The 19309-nt window shown below is 40.7% G+C and overlaps 1 protein-coding gene and 1 long non-coding RNA gene across 2 annotated transcripts; one reads left to right on the top strand and one right to left on the bottom strand.

The window, feature by feature from the left end:
• The first annotated feature begins 813 nt into the window (after positions 1-813).
• Positions 814-2055, top strand: LOC128511704 (uncharacterized). Its single transcript, XR_008356192.1, has 3 exons — positions 814-982; positions 1233-1266; positions 1412-2055. It is a non-coding gene; the product is annotated as an uncharacterized LOC128511704 (long non-coding RNA).
• Positions 2056-13500: 11445 nt separating this feature from the next.
• Positions 13501-17688, bottom strand: LOC128510911 (mitochondrial tRNA methylthiotransferase CDK5RAP1-like). Its single transcript, XM_053483452.1, is given in 9 exon segments — positions 13501-13701; positions 13781-13911; positions 14006-14061; positions 14149-14246; positions 16028-16270; positions 16321-16468; positions 16776-16980; positions 17062-17162; positions 17638-17688. Coding segments are annotated over 9 exon segments (1230 nt in total). The 5' UTR covers positions 17685-17688.
• Positions 17689-19309: the final 1621 nt, after the last annotated feature.

Genomic DNA, 19309 nt, shown 5'->3' with positions numbered 1-19309 from the left:
AAAAACAGGAGAATACTTGGGTCAAAAACAAATGCCGTCCACCTCCCTACTGCTCCAACAAAGTAAACCAGTTTAATATTATAAAGAGAAGTCTTAGATTTTTGGCAATCTTTGGTAAAGTCACACAGAGTGAAATTAAAACAAGGACACTGCAACACCTCTAGAAGTCCCAACGCAGGGAACACACAAACCGCAAACCAACCAATAGCACGCACACTAAGCTCAGGAGAAGAAACAGTCTCTGGTGGCGGGGCGGCACAGAGTAGGCAGGAGAGAGCGCTTCACACAAAGTCTCCAGCTTTATTTCCAAAGTCTCTTCTTCAGTAGCCAATCAGGAATCAGGACAAGCCAATGGTGGATGATGGCAATTACCAACAGCTGAACTTCATTAAGCTTTGCAGTAAGGTGGACGAGAGAAAAGAGAATGAGAGAGAAAACCAAAACACGGCAAAACTCAGATTACATATACACACAATATTACAAATAAAAATAATTACGTCTTGGAACGTAACACACTAAAATTAACAAAGGAATGACTGCATGACACGTAGTTTGTAAGCCCTTGGAAAGTGGCCTGCACAAATATGAAATGGAGCTTTAAAATGGTCTAAGATCCTCTACAAATACTGTTTCTCCTTCCAGATCCTTTCTGGTTCACCGTTTCGACTAGATACAAAAACCTTTGGGACCTTAATTCTACAAGTATGAAAAAAAATGTCTGACAAACACAAATAAAATAAATTTCTCCTAATCTAAAATCTCAGTTTATCACTAGCATGTTTGCTTGAAGTACCTTTTTAACATATACCTCCAGATTGCTAAGTAGTACCCTAGCCTAAAGATGAAGCTCCTGGTGAAGCTTGTGAAGGAGCAGCACTTCTCATTCGAGCCCAACAATGTGACGATGCAGCCAAGCAGCACCGTTACAGCCTACGCTGTTCAACCCAATGCCCCGCTGACTCTTCTCGTCATTCTTAACTCGGTAAGTAACAGATGTGATGTGATTCTGTTCCGAGGAGTTAAATATTTGTTAACACATGATGCACTTGTTTTGTGCTGCAGAATGCCCGTGTAAGAGCAACGATTTACATTAAAGACCTCAAAGTGTCTGGAAATGTAATTCTTAACAAAAAAGCCTTAGAATGTAATAAACAATTTATTAAAAATAGTAAAACCAAATTAAATGTTTATTGTGTGGATATTTGGTCTTAATATATTTATCACTTCTATAGAATTGACATGACGAGCAATGTGGGACCATTTCAGGTAGAGGACAATTAGACCGATTAGATACTGAATTTGCTTAATGAAGACAGACCTCAATAATTATTTTTAGATTCTCAAAAATTTATTTAGTCAGCTTAATATTGTATGATCTTTTTGACTAAATCTATGTCTAATGTTATTTCAGGATTACGTGTTGATCGGGACAGATGTTCAGCTTGTGGGAGTGAACTTATTTGACGTCCTGTGACACCAACTTTCTTTTTTTAATTTCCTGATACTGAACATTCTTTAATGAACACTGTCCTTTCTTTATAACAATTTATGGCCTTCTTATAAGTTAATAATAAATAAATTAGTCACATCTATATTCTTGTTTTATATTCAACTGATTTTTATGAGTCCTGCAAACAAGACCAAAAGAAGGCCTGAAGAACATACTACAAATGTGACATAATAAAAAAATTTAAAAACCTAGTGATGTAGCCATTACAGATGGCAAGCATATTAAACAGACATTCTGGTAGGTTTGGAGGCGGACTGAGAGTTTTTAAACAACTGTAATACAAAACTCTATTTATGCTCTGAAATTGTAAATAAGATTGATGTTTAAGATTCTTGCTTTTTTAATGGAGTTGAATCAATATGGACATTGAATTCCTAAAAATTAATAAATAAAAAGGGACAGACGCTCCTCATTTATTTATGCTTCTTTAAATGTGACTTCCATTACGCTTTCAAAATAGCAGCCCAAAATCTGTCTTCACAGTTACAGCAATATTTTAATAATAATTTGTCAAATAAATTAACAAAAACAAACAACAAAAAGACAACAAACATGGGGTCATAAATCCCACATGGGGTCATAAATCCAAACAACCTCTGAAAGTGTTAAATCAATACTGGGGATTTTTATATTTACAGAAATATAAATTATTGGAGATTTATGAACGGAAAGCTTATGAGCTCAAAATATAATTAGAGAGATCAGGCTTACATTCACTTTTACACTGTATTTTGATAAAAAAAATTAGCACCTTCCAATTCCTCAGCATATGAACATGATATTAGCATAGCTACTTTCACTGATAAATAAGTGCAGTTAAACCTTGGATTGCAAGCATAATTTGTTCGGGAAGCGTGCTTGTATATCAAATCAAATTTCCCCATAAGAAATAATCAAATAAACTAGGGCTGGACGATATGGCAAAAATTTATATCACGATATATTTCTTAATTTTGGTCGATACGATATAATTCCGATATCGATATGGACATTATTAAAAAGCCTCAGGAAAAAAATGCAGAGGACACACACAATGGATGTCTGCAAACTGAATTTGCAAAGTCTATAATACCGCCAGGCTCCTCCTATTAAAATTATATAATTTTGTTTTTATAAAAACAGTACAAAAAATAAGGTTCACTTTTTATTTGTATTTAGCCTTTACAAACAAGAAATGTGAAATTAACTATCAATAAATAAAACTCTCAGACTCAGCTTATTAACAATAATATATTCCCAATTAAACTAGAACAGGCTAATTATTCATATAAATTGAAACAACAAACAAACTGCTTCAGCCAGGAAAAAGAAACAAAAATAATAAAATAAATAAAGAGTGAGCAACAACAAAAACACATTCGAAGGGGAGCTGGGGTCCGTTCTTCGTACGTCGCTAACTTAGTTAGCTGGATTTGATTGTTGTGGATTTGTCCTGATCTTGGATTGTTTCGTTCTTCGATGCGCTTCTAGCATTTGTTGTCATAGCAACATATCCGTAAGCTTGAACCTGCTCGTGAGCAGGTTTATTTCATGTAAACAGGATTTAGCCTGCGCTCCTGCCGGGTTATGATTGGTTGAAATGGCGAGGTCACATCTGATTGGTTAAAGAGCACGACTGACTCACGTGGAAAAAGAAAAGTATATGCCCCCTGCCATGGACTCCCCCCCACCCACACACACACACACACACATAATCGCTATCAAATATTATATATGAACATAAATTCATAGGTTTAGTATTATCAAATATGATATTACTTTTATAATAAACCCTAGGCATGAGACAGCCATCAAGACCATTATTACAAATTCTTGTATAATGTTTATTTTGTAACATTTATTTTTCAGGGGTTTGTCATAAAAATATGCTAATAAATATTTATATATATTAAAAATTAATATTTTATAATGATAAATTGGACGAAACTAATTTTATTATAAAATAAACAATTTAAAACTATACATAATATTTCAATTTTTTCATATACAACATATTTATTTTCATATTGCTTATTTTATTTTATTGTCTCATGTAATTTTTCAATTTGTAAACCATTAACCTATAAATTTATGTTCTAATATAATGTAGCGTTTTTACGCCGAAAAGGATGGTGGAGAGACGAGCGAGCTTATTTGCTGCCCAATGCAATGGCTGGGAGTACTTTATTTAGCATACAGCCGGTATGGCATGAGCAGCACCTTCACTCAGGAGCCTACCTCTAATTCAGCGTCAGCCTGAACTAGAGCACATTTCACACGTTACACACCTCAACACACACACAACAGGGCCGAAGTCCCTAACCCAAACACCTTTCCCCATCATGGTGAACACACCGACATTCCCGCAAAGCATGCTGGTCGTCAGCCGCCGCCCCGCCCACGCCACACTGCCCCCACCCGAGCTGTGACCGTCCCTGGTCACCATGAAGAACTTTGTTTCGGAAGCGTGGAGGCGGTCGGCGCTGGCGGTGGGAACGCCGGCGTCCTTTGGCAGGTGAGGGATGAACGCAAACGTAGTCCTGAGGCGGTTCGGCCTCCACAGAGTTCAATGTTTCCCCGGCGTGCGGCTGGCAAGGCGCAAGACGGTCCCGGTGGAGCAAAACTCGTGCCCGCCCCGCCAACCGCACCCGGTAGATGACATCGGAGAGCCGAGCTATTACTGTACAGGGGCCCACCCAGTGAGACACACGCCCGGCCGAGAGCCCCCTCCTTCTCCTTCCGGAGGAACACACCCACACCTGCTCGCCAGCAGCAAAATCTCGCCCCTGGCTGTGAGTGTCCACGCCCATTCGCTCCATGGATGCCCCCACCCGAAAGTCTTGCAGCGGTGCCCGCGAGCGCTGGGTGGGGCCCTTCTGCCTGGCGATGAGCGGTTCACAGTTCTGTGAGACCGGCGGAGCGACTGTGGGTGACACAGTAACGCGGCTGCACGCTGGCTCGGACGGCTGATCACCACATGAGGGCCTGGAGGACTGCACGGGGGGAACGTCCTGCGTCGAGGGTTCTACGTCGCGACGGCGCTCCACTTGCTCGCAGTACCGGCCACGCGCTTTGCTGCCCGGCCGGCGAGGTAAAGCGCCGGTGTTAGCGCGCAGATTTCCCACTCGGTCTGTACCGGAGGTTCCGCCCCCCGGGTGTGTGCTGCTAACCTGTCCGGCTGTGGTTTGGGTCCGAGCAACCTGGCTACTCCGAAGTTACCACGCAGAGTTCTGCTGGACAAGTTCAGCACCGCACCCCATCTCTCCAAAATGTCCAACCCCAAAATGCAGTCCTCCTTGACATTTCCCACAACGAACCCGTGGGAATAAGTCCGTCCACTCACCTGGACTCGCACCGTGCGACACGCCCTTACCTTCACGTAGCCCCCAGCAACGGTGCAGATGCTGAAGGCAGGATCAGGCCGTCCGCAAACACGCTTGCTTTGCCCCAGTAATCCAGAGCGCAGCAGCGAAACAGTGGAGCCGGTGTCCACGAGCGCCCGCAGTAAAACGCCATCCAGCACACAGTTAATGTAAAGCCCAGCGCGGCTTACCACGCGTCCTCCCGGCGCTAGTCTAGCGGCTGCTGGTGTACGCTGTCCCGTGCCTCGGCCTCGCCGCGAAACGTCGGAGAGTTGCTCGTTGCCTAGCCGCGACGGGTAGCCCTGTCCCCGGCTAGGTTCACGAACCGAGCGCCACTGAGCTGCAGGCGGTCGCTCGGCTCTTCCGCCGTGATGTACCGCCGATATGGGCTCAGCGCGCTCGGCCTCGCGCAGCGGCAGGTCGCTTTGCCGGCTAACGGCGCGCGGAGCTGTCTCTTGCTCCGGCGCTTGCGCTGTGCCAGCCTCCGCCCCGAGATCCAGCGCCGGGATTTTCACCTCGCCGCACCGCGCCGGTCGCCGTGGTGTGCTCGCTTTAGCGCCGTCGGGAAAGCGCTTCTTCGCGAGTAGTCGCTCCGCTACTCGGCGGCCCGCTTGGATTTTCAGAAGGTCCTCCGTTGTGCGCTCGAACCCGTTACTCTCCATCCCACTTCTGACACCAATGTAGCGTTTTTCGCCGGAAAGGATGGTGGAGAGACGAGCGAGCTTATTTGCTGCCCAATGCAATGGCTGGGAGTACTTTATTTAGCATACAGCCGGTATGGCATGAGCAGCACCTTCACTCAGGAGCCTACCTCTAATTCAGCGTCAGCCTGAACTAGAGCACATTTCACACGTTACACACCTCAACACACACACAACAGGGCCGAAGTCCCTAACCCAAACACCTTTCCCCATCATGGTGAACACACCGACATTCAATTCAATTCAATTCAATTTTATTTATATAGCGCTTTTAACAATGGTCATTGTCCCAAAGCAGCTTCACAAGAAAAAAATGAAAGATTTTTTTTTTTTTTTTTTTTTAAGAAAGAAAAGAAAAGAAAATATTTGGAAGTGTGTATGTGTGAGAAAAATGTGTCTAGATAATAATTAAATGAATGAATGATGAATGAAATGTCTCTGATGAGCAAGCCAAGGGTGACGGCGACAGTGGCAAGGAAAAACTCCCTGAGATGGCAATAGGAAGAAACCTTGAGAGGAACCAGACTCAACAGGGAACCCATCCTCATCTGGGTGATAACAGATAGAAATAACATCAAGTGTGTTGTGCAGGTGAAAGTTCAATATATCAGAAGTTGTGTAGATTCAGTTCAGCAGTAGGTGCAGAGGGCAGATGGGGTCAGATCACTGGAAGCACAGGAGCAGGATGTGTAGCTCCAGCCATCATAAAGCAGAATCTAGCTGGAGCAGATCCTTCTCAAGATGCTTTAGAAACCTCGCAGGGTTGGCCTTTGTCTACTGAAGCTGGCACAATCTCCAGATGTCTCAGGATGGGTAGAAGAATACAGAAAAGATGGAGAGAATTAGCGTAGTTGCCATTCAGGATAAGTGTAATGGAGTATGAGGTTATGGGTTGAGTTACGCGTATGCCAGATTAAAGAGATGCGTCTTGAGCCTACTTTTGAATTGGGAAACCGTGTCTGCTCCCCGAACAGTGTCTGGAAGGCTATTCCAAAGCTTTGGAGCCAAATATGAAAATGCCCTGCCCCCTTTTGTAGATTTTAAAATTCTGGGAATTACCAGAAGTCCGGAGTTTTGTGATCTTAAGGGACGTGGTGGATTATAGCGTATCAAAAGACTGGTTAGGTATGAGGGAGCTAAACCATTTAAAGCCTTGTATGTAAGTAGTACTATTTTGTAATTAATTCTAAATTGAACAGGTAGCCAGTGCAGGGATGATAATATAGGTGTTATATGATCATATTTTCTGGATCTAGTGAGAACCCTGGCGGCTGCATTTTGGACTAACTGTAGCTTGTTTATTGAGGATGCAGGACAACCACCTAGTAATGCATTACAATAGTCCAGTCTGGAGGTCATGAATGCATGAACTAGCTTTTCTGCATCAGATACGGATAGGATACTCCTAAGTTTGGCAATATTTCTAAGATGGAAAAAGGCTGTTTTTGTGATATTGGAAATATGATTTTCAAAAGACAAGTTGCTGTCTAATATCACGCCCAGGTCTTCACTGTTGAGCTAGTAGTAACAGTACATCCTTCTAAACGCAGGCTGAATTGTGAAAGCTGTTGTGTGCTGGTTTTTGGGCCGATGAGCAATATCTCTGTCTTATCTGAATTTAGTAAAAGAAAGTTATTGGTCATCCAATCTTTTATGTCCTGGACACACTCTGTTAATCTAGACAACTTGGGTATTTTATCTGGTTTTGTTGAGATGTATAATTGGGTATCATCAGCATAACAATGGAAACTAATCCCATGCCTTCTAATGATGTTTCCCAGGGGAAGCATGTAAATTGAGAACAGGAGAGGTCCTAAAACTGACCCTTGTGGGACACCATATTTCACTGGCATTACATCAGACGGTACTCCATTTAGATCTACAAAATGGTATCGATCAGACAGGTATGATCTAAACCATTTTAATGCCTGCCCCTGAATACCTATATGATTTTGTAGGCGGTCTATGAGAATATTATGATCTATGGTGTCGAATGCAGCACTTAGATCAAGTAAGACTAATATTGAGATGCAGCCTTGGTCTGAAGCTAAAAACAAGTCGTTTGCAATCTTAACTAGTGCAGTTTCTGTACTATGATGTGGCCTGAAACCTGACTGAAATTCTTCTAGGATGTTGTTTTCCTGCAAGAATGTGCATATTTGAGCTGATACTACTTTTTCTAATATTTTTTATATGAACGGAAGGTTTGAAATTGGTCTATAATTTGTTATTTCATTCGCGTCCAAATTAGATTTTTTAAGAAGCGGCTTAATAACTGCCAGCTTCAAAGGTTTAGGGACGTGACCTAGATATAATGAAGAATTAATAATGTTTAGAATTGGCTCTCCAACTGTAAGCATCACTTCTTTTAAAAATCTGGTTGGTATTGGGTCTAACAGGCACGTTGTTGATTTAGCTGAGGTGATAAGTTTATACAGCTCTTCCTGTCCTATACCTGTAAAGCACTGAAAATCTAAATGTGAAGCTCTTGGCTGAACTAGATCATGAGATGCTATTAGAGGTTGAACCTCTGTTATTTTCTTCCTTATGCTATCGATTTTTTCATTAAAGAAGTCCATAAAATCTTCACTACTAAAATGTTGTGGAGTACTCTCTGCAGGCATCTTAGGTTTTGTTAGGCAGGCTACTGTACTAAATAAGAACTTGGGATTGTTTTGGTTTCTTGCTATCAGTTGGCTAAGATGCTCGGTCCTAGCGGTTTTTAGAGCCCGTCTATAGCTGCACATACTGTCTTTAAACGCAATTCGAAAAACTTCTAATTTAGTTTTTCTCCATTTTCGCTCAAGGTTACGGGTTGCTCTCTTTAGGGCGCGAGTATGACTATTGTACCAAGGAGCAAGTGTTTTATCTCTGACTTTTTTTAATCTGATGGGAGCAACAGTGTCTAATGTACTGGTAAAAATAGTACCCATGCTGCTGGTCACTTCGTCTAGATCGTCTGCATTTAGGGGTCTAATAAGAATTTGGGACAGATCCGGTAGATTACTTGTGAATCTGTCTTTAGTAGTCGGATTCATATTTCTAACAAATCGATAACGTGGAGAGACACAGCTAATCTGTTCTACGGGTAGAGTATATATCAGGAGGTGATGATCTGTGATATCACTTTGAGTTAAAATCTCTATATTAGTGACATCTATACCATGAGATATAATTAAATCTAGTGTATGATTACAGCGGTAAGTTGATCTATTTATATTTTGTTTAACCCCAAAGGAATTTAGTAAGTCCATAAATGCGAGGGCTAAAGTGTCATTAGCATCATCTACATGAATGTTAAAGTCACCTACTATCAACACTTTGTCAGAGTTAACAATTAGGTCTGATAGCAGATGTCCAAATTCTTTTAGAAAATCGGCATATGGCCCTGGGGGTCTGTACACGGTGGCCAGAGTAAAATATAGCGCGGGTTTATTATGTATTTCATTAAGTGCAACATTAATGACGAGCACTTCAAATGAGTTAAACCTGGGCCTTATTTTCTGAGTAACAGTGAGTACATCTTTGTAGATAGTGGCAACACCACCACCGCGACCAATTAGACGGGGCTCGTGCTTATAAAAATATCCAGACGGAGTAGACTCATTCAGACCAATATATTCATTTGGTTTAAGCCAGGTTTCAGTGAGGCAGAGTGCGTCAAGGCAATGATCTGATATAATTTCATTAACAATAAGTGCTTTAGGCGTAAGGGATCTAATGTTGAGAAGTCCAAACTTTAGAGGTAGACTTCGATTACTTATTTGGCCTTTTTCTGGTTTAATGGTTACCAGATTGTTTCGGCTGGATTTAACGAATTTATTCTTTTTTCTCACTAATCGGGGAATAGACACAGTTTCTATAGTACAAGCTATGTGTGTGCGTCTATTAGTATGGTGAGTTGTATTGTGGCTGATATCTAAAGAATCTGAGGTATGACTTACCGCAAGTCAGATGGTTCGTAATGTCCTGGAGATGTTGTCAGAGAGGACCGCTGCTCCAGCTCTGCTAGGGTGCAGGCCATCTGTGCGGTAGAGCCTAGGACGCTCCCAGAAAACATTCCAGTTATCAACAAAGGGTAATCTCTGTTGTTGACACCAAGATTGTAACCATTCATTGAAGGCAAATAATCTACTGAACCTCTCGATTCCTCTCTGAAATGTCGGAAGTGGTCCAGATACGACGATCTTTGTCGTGGGTGATGTGCTGCGGACCTTCTCAACCAGGCTCCTGAAGTCCTTCTTTAGGATCTCCGTCTGCCTCAGCCTGATGTCGTTGGTGCCAGCATGGAGAACCACAGCTCGAATGTTCTTCCTCAGGGCCGCAGGCACCTGTGCAGCAACATCAAGAACACGTGCACCAGGTAAACAGCGCGTGTACGCCTTACCTTTAGCTGTGGTAGCACGCACGTGCCGGACAATGGAGTCTCCGATGACCAGCGCGTCGTGTGCCGTCTCACGGAGAGGAGCGAAGCGGTTTCGGGTTGAGATCTCGAAGACGGGTGGTGGCGGAGGAGGAGAGGTCCTCGCCCGGGGCTTGGCGCGCGTCTTCCGCTGCTGAAGTTTCCAGGCCTCGTGGTATCCCGGCGCCGGGGTGAAGGAAAGCTGGGCAGGCTGCGTTCTCGGTGCGTTGGACCTGGGCAGAGAAGCACGCGGAGTAGAGGTTGTCGGAGAATTCTCATGCCGAGAATTTACCTGGGACAGGTGAGCGTCGGTCCGCGACGATTCCAGCGTGGCTTTCCGCTGCTGTAGCCGGGCCAGCTTCACCTGTAGGTCGCGGATCAGCTTCTCCACGGCCTCCATCTCCAAGTCCACCGAGTGCAGCTCCAATGTCTCCTCACCTGCACACAGGGGCAGAGACCCAACCGACATGGTGTCTAAAAATAGAAATAACCGGTGCGAAAGAGCGTAAACAAACTTGTGATAGCCGGGCTAACGGGCTAGCGATGCTAATGAAAAGCCGGCTAGAAGCGGTGTGCTGCAAAACTATTAAAACTTATACGATATAAACTTATACGAAAACGATATAACACGCGTTTCGAGTGAATATATTATAAGGTAGTATGAAATACTTATCTGTTATATGTTTACTCTTCGTGAGGGGACGAAAAAGTAGAAAAATTGGTCAGTCTGGCGGAGCTCGGAAAATACGCAAAGCATGCTGGTCGTCAGCCGCCGCCCCGCCCACGCCACAATAATATTTGATAGCGATTATGTAGGGGGGGCAATCCATGGCAGGGGGGGCATTTCAGAGCATAACACGTGTTACAAAAAAAAGTTGAGCTGGTCTTTTTCCATTTCGTCAACCAATCGGAGGGCTTGTGATCAGTGTTTCTACTGTCGATGCATATCGCCTTTTACACCAACGCACGAGCGCGCAATAATCCTAGACAACTCAGTCCAGCTATACTAATCATCAACAACAGGTGAGCTCGAAGAACTGAATTAGCCGGATCGTAATTAGCACGATGATCTCATCTTAGATGTGTCAATTCATCTCGGATGTGTCAAGCGACGTACGAAAAACGGACCTCTGTAAAGCCGAGACCTATCGTCTCCCCTGCTGGGTCTTAGTGCCTGCAGTGTTTTTGAGTGCGCTTGTGTTTGTGTCTGTGTAAGGCAGAGAGTTTGTGTGTTTGTTTGGCAACATGAGAGAGAAGGGCCGTAAACGCGAGCGAGCCCACCTTCAGCTCCCCTTCTCTCAGGTTGCCAAATAAACACACAAACTTCTCTATGTCGCGATTGTTTTCAAAGGTGAGGAGCTGAGGTCCGTTCTTCGTACGTCGCTTGACACATCCGAGATAAACTGACACATCTAAGATGAGATCATCGTGCTAATTACGATCCGGCTAAGTTGGTTCTTTGAGCTCACCTGAGCTCAAAGAACCATTTTATTTTTTATTTTAAAAAGAACCATTTTAATTTTATTTTTTATTTTACAAAAATAAAAATTTTTTATAACACATGTTATGCGCTGAAATGCCCCCCTGCCATGGATTGCCCCCCCTACATAATCGCTATCAAATATTATATTAGAACATAAATTCATAGGTTAATGGTTTACAAATTACAAATTACATGAGACAATAAAATAAAATAAGCAATATGAAAATAAATATGTTGTATATGAAAAAATAGGAATATTATGTATACTTTTATATTGTTTATTTTATAATAAAATTAGTTTCGTCCAATTTATCATTATAAAATATTAATTTTTAATATATATAAATATTTATTAGCATATTTTTATGACAAACCCCTGAAAAATAAATGTTACAAAATAAACATTATACAAGAGTTTGTAATAATGGTCTCGACGGCTGTCTCATGCCTAGGGTTTATTATAAAAGTAATATCATATTTGATAATACTAAACCTATGAATTTATGTTCATATATAATATTTGATAGCGATTGTGTGTGTGTGTGTGTGTGTGTGTGTGTGAGTGGGGGGGAGTCCATGGCAGGGGGCATATACTTTTCTTTTTCCACGTGAGTCAGTCATGCTCTTTAACCAATCAGATGTGACCTCGCCATTTCAACCAATCATAACCTGGCAGGAGCGCAGGCTAAATCCTGTTTACATGAAATAAACCTGCTCCCGAGCAGGTTCAAGCTTACGGATATGTTGCTATGACAACAAATGCTAGAAGCGCATCGAAGAACGAAACAATCCAAGATCAGGACAAATCCACAACAATCAAATCCAGCTAACTGAGTTAGCGACGTACGAAGAACGGACCTCTGTTTAATTTGTTTTTTGTTGTTGTTGTTGTTGTTTTACTTTACAGCGGTGATCCTGTTAGTATGCCCTCACGTAAGTGTGACTAGGAATGTTCCTTGCTAAATTGTTTTTTTTTTAAAAACTAACGGTTTTAAAAACGGTCTATCCGTTAATGTTTGTGTGTGTGTGTGTGTGTGTGTGCATGCACATTTTACACACATACTGTACACCCTGCATGCACAAATGAAAACCCTTATCTGTCGGGATTTATTTTTTAAAAAATTTAAGGTAAAGTACAGGTAATTTGTTTTATTTTTACTTTATATTCTGTATTAATTATATTTATGTATTTATTTTTTTGGGCTGTAGAACGAATAATTGAAGTTTTTATTATTTCCTATGGGTAAATTAAATTTGGTTTACGAGTGTTTTGGAATACGAGCCCGCTTCCGGAACGAATTAAGCTCGTAATCCGAGGTTCCACTGTGTATATATATATATATATATATATATATATATATATATATATATATATATATATATATTCAAATTCTATATCTATATCGCGATATATATTGATATCGGGTTATTGTCCAGCCATAGAATAAACACAAACCCAAAAATATTCATGTAAGAATAATTAATACAAAATGTAAAGTAAAAATCAAACAAATTAACCTGCACTTTACCTTTGAAAAAAATCCTGACAGAGCAGTGTTTCCATTAGTGTGTGTGTTTGTGTTTATTTGTGTGTGTGTTTGTGCGCGCACAAGTAAGACGAGAGGAGAAGAGCAGAGGGCTATTGTGTCGGACGACTTTCAAACGCGCGCACATGTGCACACACTAACAGAAACACTGCTCTGTAAGCAAACTTTTTTTAACAAGGAACCTCTCTAATGATACCCACGCACGTGTGCACACTAACGGAATCACTGCTTTCTGACAGAGAGAGAGTCTGGATATTTAACAAGGAACCTCTAATGACACACTATTGGCTCATTTGTGATCACATGACGCTTGGCAAATAAAGCGCATGTGTACTACTCGTATATCAAGCAATCGCTCGTTTATTAAGTCAAATTTTTGCTCGTCTTGCAAAACACTCGCAATCCAAGGTTCCACTGTAAAAATACATATCAAACTATCATTGTTATCGCTGTATAAGCTGGCAAGATAGTTGCTAGGTCATAAGCTTTTGGTTTTTGAACAGAGAGCAAGCTATCTCAGAGGAGCCAAAAGCAAATCTTTAAAAATTTCTTCCGTTCAGTACTCACTCCCTCCACTAGGACGAGCTGCGTGCTCCCGATGAGACCCGAGTTCAGTTTAGTGGCTTCCTCACGGAACACAGATATGAGCTCCTCCAGGCGCCTCTGCTTCACCTCAGCAGGGACGTCGTCTTGGAGGCGGTGGTATGCATGCGTTTTCTATAAAAAAACAAATTAAATCAGGTTTTACTGCTTACTAAGAATAAAACTCAGTTGCAATGGAGATGAGACTGCTGACCTTCCTTATGCTGTAGGCGAACAGGAAGCCTACATTGTAGCCAACCTCCCTGATCAGAGACAGTGTCTGCTGGTGGTCCTCCTCCGTCTCGCCACAGAAGCCGGTGATGAAGTCGCTGCTCAGACTGACACCTGAGTGTAGAAACAAGGTGTCTGTATAGCACTCATAAATCATAGAGGATTACTAGATTACATTCGGACTGGTTAACAATGAAAGGAGGAAGACCTGGGATTATCCTTCGAATGTTCTCCACTAGTTCGAGGTACGCCTCCCGGGTGTAGCTGTAAAAATACAGAGCGGAAAGGCTTAATGTAAAGGCATCACATTCTTGGTTATGTTAATACTGAGAAGTATTATTGAAGTCTTACCCACGTCTCATGGATTGTAAAACCCGACTGCTGCCACTCTGAGCTGGGAGATGGATCTGCTTACAGATGTTATTCCTCTACTGAATCAAATCCAACACCTACATAAAACACATACACAGACACATGCTTAACATATACTCAAGTCTTTTAGTCAAACAGTAAGTTTTTTTTATTATAATAGTTTAATTAAGTCATCAGTTTTTATCGTAATTTTGTTTATTTACAGTCTCTGTAGATTTATTCATATAAAAACATTTCCAAGTTCATGGTTGCTTTATTACTTCATCAAACATCATACATACTGTAATACATGTTATTGTTGTTAACCCAACAGGGAATCAACAGAGAATGCTGTACAGGGACTGCAAAACTGCAAGTTAAAAAAATGGTTACACAAAAAAAAGAGTAAGACTAAATAGAAAGCAAACTGGTTTGTACCATGTAAAAAAGTAAATCTGAGACATAATTGGACATAAAACTAAACATTGTGGCAATGGGACAATGTATTAAGTAAGTAAAAACAGTTTTTTTGAGTTTAGGAGGGCATAATCTCTTTCATGAGAATAATCAAAGACGCAACTGTATTCAATTTCAGCTTACTTCAAAACATTACTTCTCTTATACCTCAGTGAAATTCTAGTTACATCTAGTTAATGTTGTCACATATGTTATAGAAGTTATAAACTCTCAAACCCCTCAGCAACCTCCCTTATTTCTCTCACTTGATGTCAAAGCTGTGTGCAGCTTATATTCGACACTCAAGGCTGTGCCGTTGTACTGAATATCAGCAGTGCGCTATGTAGAATGGCAAATCCCTTGATTAGGAGTTAATGACTGTGATACAAATAGTCTGACATATAACGTCTCAGTACTGTTATATTCTATATCAGCACTCATGGAATGCCACTTGTCCAATTAAACAGCTTGGTCAAATACTCTATTGTGCCTCAAAGTATAACAATAAATGTATAATAATTTAAATGTCTGAATATTTATACACAGTAAGCGTTGATTGGCTCTGTTAGGTGACGCGTATAAACATGCCCATCTTGAGGGCAAAAGCACTAGATCATTGGTATATTAATTATTCTCATTTATCAGAAAAACATCAGCTTCCAGATAGAACTGTCACTCGGTTCGGATACATGTTTACACATAAGGGGTGGTGATAAAAAAAATTTCTATCATAAGAAAAAACAATCTGTGCGATGCCGCTAGAGCGTCAAAACCAAAATGGTGAATCTGGTTAAAAAAAAATTCAAACTTGGAGTACTTCTGAGAATATTTGAAGAAATTCTGCCTCATTCGTCCTACCCAAACCCCCACCTCTGACCTCAGACCCAGTGACTTTCTCCTCTTCCATTACTAGAAGAAACAAGTTCATGGCAGGTGTTTGATGATGGCAGGTGTTTGACAAGGGGATTACTGAGGTATAACTTTTTCTCAAGAGCCAAAAAAAAATGTTTTTTACATCCATTACAAGTACATCCATCATTTGAAGAAGTGTGTCGCCTTAGGTCAAAGATATGTTGAGAAGGACTAATCTCACGACCAACATTCGTTTTCATTACCTTATTTTTTCTTAGCAATAAAAACTATTTTAGGACCACCCATAATAAAAATCATATGTTCTCTCTCTCTCTCTCTCTCTCTCTATATATATATATATATATATATATATATATTATATATATATATATATATATATATATATATATATATTTTATATATATATATATATATATATATATATATATAATTATTTATTAACATACACTATACACATATACAGTATATATATACAGTATATATATATATATATATATATAAACAGGAACTACAGTCCAATAAGGTCCTAGAGTATCAATAACTCTGGTACCTCATCTGGAAAATCCTTGGGATGTGGAGAGGTGAAGCGTATCCTCATGTCAGGATCGATCACGGAGACTCTGTCCAGAAGGTCAGCGAAGCGTAGACCTCCCTGCTTCTCACGGTACACCGTGCTGAAACCCCGACTGAGACCTGAAACAACCCCTGAGGTGCTGATCTGCATCTCTGATACGTCCCTGTAGCTGTTCACGTTCTGCCCTAGCAGAGTCACCTCCTTTACACCCTTTATAGAGGAATTATACATACAAATGTTAGGTAAAAGTTTTATAAAATAAAACACAACAAATAGTGTACAGGACGAGAAGCCACCTGGTCAAAGAGTCTGCGCACTTCTTCCAGTATGGAGGACACGGGTCTGCTCCGCTCTCTTCCACGAGTAAAGGGGACGATACAGTAGCTGCACATGTTGTCACAGCCACGCATTACGGACCTGAGGGACAAGCAAAAAGAGGAGATGTTATGACTTCTAACAATATGGGAGAAAAAATATACAGCCAGTGCTTTCAAAGGATCGTGACTCTTTTAGGTTTAGCTGAAGACTTTCTAAGTCATCAAACCCCATCATCTGAGTAACATTAATCTGGTCTCTCACTGTGTTAATGTTTTTCACCTCACACCTGTTAGTAACATCTAGAAATTAGTTTTAAATGCTTCTATGACAAATAGAGCCACTTTTAATAGAAGAAAGATCTTTCTTTCTTAAAAGAAACTGAAGCACAGGAACGTTCTCTTCTCACACAAAAGCACTGTGTCCTGCATGATGGACTGGCATGACATCAGCGTAGGTCTCCTCCAGAGAAAGTAGGACATTGCTGGCTCTCTGTCCTCCGTGAGCGAGAGACAGGAGACGTGGTAGGTCTCTATAAGCGTCTGGTCCTGCTATGACGTCCACCAGCTGCTCTCTTTCTAACAGCTCGGTTTTTAGTCGCTCTGCCATGCAGCCTGGATAAGTGGAACACACCCACACAGTTAAAAAGAAGTCCAAACTCATCATCCACAAACAGAAAAACACACAAGACTTACCCAACGCTCCGATTTCCAAAGGGACATCGGTCTTAGGCCGCTTCTTTCTGAGGACTCCAAGCTGTTTGAGTCTGTTCCAGATGGTCTGCTCTGCTTTGTCCCTGCATAAAACAGAACTAAATTTAAAGCTCCTGAGCCATCACGCATCCATGATGAACAGTTTTGAACTGCAAAACAGGACATTTTAGATATTTTAAAAGCCAATATACAGTAAGATATTTTACTTCAATCTTCGAATTTTCTTATTTGTTTTGTTATTTCTAGAAATAAACGCTATCTACCAAAAGCATAAAACAAACGTGAAAATGGAGTAAATAAGTACTATTTCGTTCTTCTCAGACTAGAACCACCATGTGGTTCCCTATAGCAATTAAAAAGTGACAATTTCAATTAATAACTATAAATAAAATGTCTGATTTTTAAACAGACAGGAGGGTTGGTCAATCTGAAGATGGAGTTTCCCAGAGGGAGACAACTAAGAATGTTGAAATTCCCCTTTGTTCCATTAACAGCATTATCAGTATCATTCCATATGAAGAAATGTGAAAACAGTAACAGAGTCATGACCTAGCTGACCTTGGCCTTCTAAAAGACATTTTCATGCTGATGAACATCCCTCTCATGAGTTGTTGCTCTTAAAGCCAATAAAAGAAAGTCTATGAAATGTTAAGAAACAGCTAAACTGTATCAACAGCTAAACCTTACATTTTGGTGCATAAATTCTATCACAAAACATTCAGTGTCCATATACATTTTGGATATCTGCTTAGGTAGTTTATTTTAATTATATAATAGGAAAGTATTTAAACTATATTGAAAATGGTATTACTTGCTCCTATGTCATTGTGTTACAGGGTGGTATGGTGAGACTCAAAACAGCAGCTAAAAATAATTTTAACTTCACTTTGGGCATAGCAAACTCAAATTTAAGCTAGAGTTTTAGGTAAGACATTCAAATAAATAAATAAATAAATAAAGTGATTGGGGTCAGGTCCATGAGCATTTAAAATAAAATAAAAGACTGACACAGAGCACACATGATTCCCAAATAAACGGGAATCATGTGTGATAAACAAACAACACATGGGCAAGGATGATTCTGTGTACCTGCCCATCTTGAGTATGCAAATACAACGGGTTAATTTGACAAGGTGAAAACAAACAAGATGTCGGAAACCCAAACAAGTGAAGATTTTTTTTGGCAGATTCCGTAAAAATCTTAGATTACTATCCTTTTAGCCTAATCTGAATATTCTTTTGTGGGAGCTAACAGGAGCAACCGGAGGAAACCCACCAGGCACGGGTTGAGCATGCAAACTCCATGCACACAGACCCAAGGCGGGAATCAAATTCAGACCATGGTGGTGCGAAGCGACAGTGTTAACCACAACACCACCATGCCGCCATTAATTATTTTAAACTGAAATAATTATCATATTATTGTTACAATTATTATTATTAATAGTTTGTTTCCTTTCATGAGATTAAGCTACAGTAACCTTAAAAAACAGAATTTTGTTTACCAATATTCTGTGATTTTAATAGTACTATGAAAAGCCTAAACCTATTATGAGAAATTGACTTTGGAGTGATTTTTTTAGACACACTTTAGATGTTTTCAGTCTGTTTAAACACTCAAAAGATGAAAAAAAAAAGGTTAGCAGGTAGCATCTAACTGCTATTCAATAACCTAGCCTTCTTGAGCTTAAGACTTGGGCTATAAGAAGGAGCTGAGTTAGCTGTTAGCAGCTAGTAGCTAATCTTTAGCTATGGCTAAGAGCCTTTTTTAGCTCATGTTGTATAACATTTATATCACTAAATGTTGAGGATTTCACATAAGCTAGTGAGTGCCGTGGCGTAGTGGTTAGCAAAGTGACCCACCTCAGGTCTGTATGCATAGAGTTTGCATGTTCTCCCCATGCTTGGTGGGTTTCCTCCTGGAACTTTAGTTTCCTCCCACAGTTCAAACACAGGCAGATAAGGCTAATTATTGTTTCCAAAATGCCCTTACTGAATGATCTCATGTGCTTGTGTGCCCTGTAATAGATTGGCACCCCATCCAGTGTGTAACCTGCCTAGTGCCCCAAGTCCGCTGGGATAAGCTCCAGGCCACCCATGACCCTGGGGGGAGTGAAATTCTTGATATGGGGTGGGAAATGCTTGATAAGGTCCTATACACATTTCTGTTCCCTGTCTTCTGATTGGCTTTACATTACAGCTTTTCTTCTTTACATGGCTTCAGCTAGTC

This window comes from Clarias gariepinus, chromosome 23 (assembly GCF_024256425.1).
Source record: "Clarias gariepinus isolate MV-2021 ecotype Netherlands chromosome 23, CGAR_prim_01v2, whole genome shotgun sequence".
In the NCBI taxonomy this organism is placed as follows: domain Eukaryota; kingdom Metazoa; phylum Chordata; class Actinopteri; order Siluriformes; family Clariidae; genus Clarias; species Clarias gariepinus.
The sequence above is the reverse complement of the archived record's forward strand: the minus strand, read 5'-3'. Positions and strand labels throughout refer to the sequence as shown.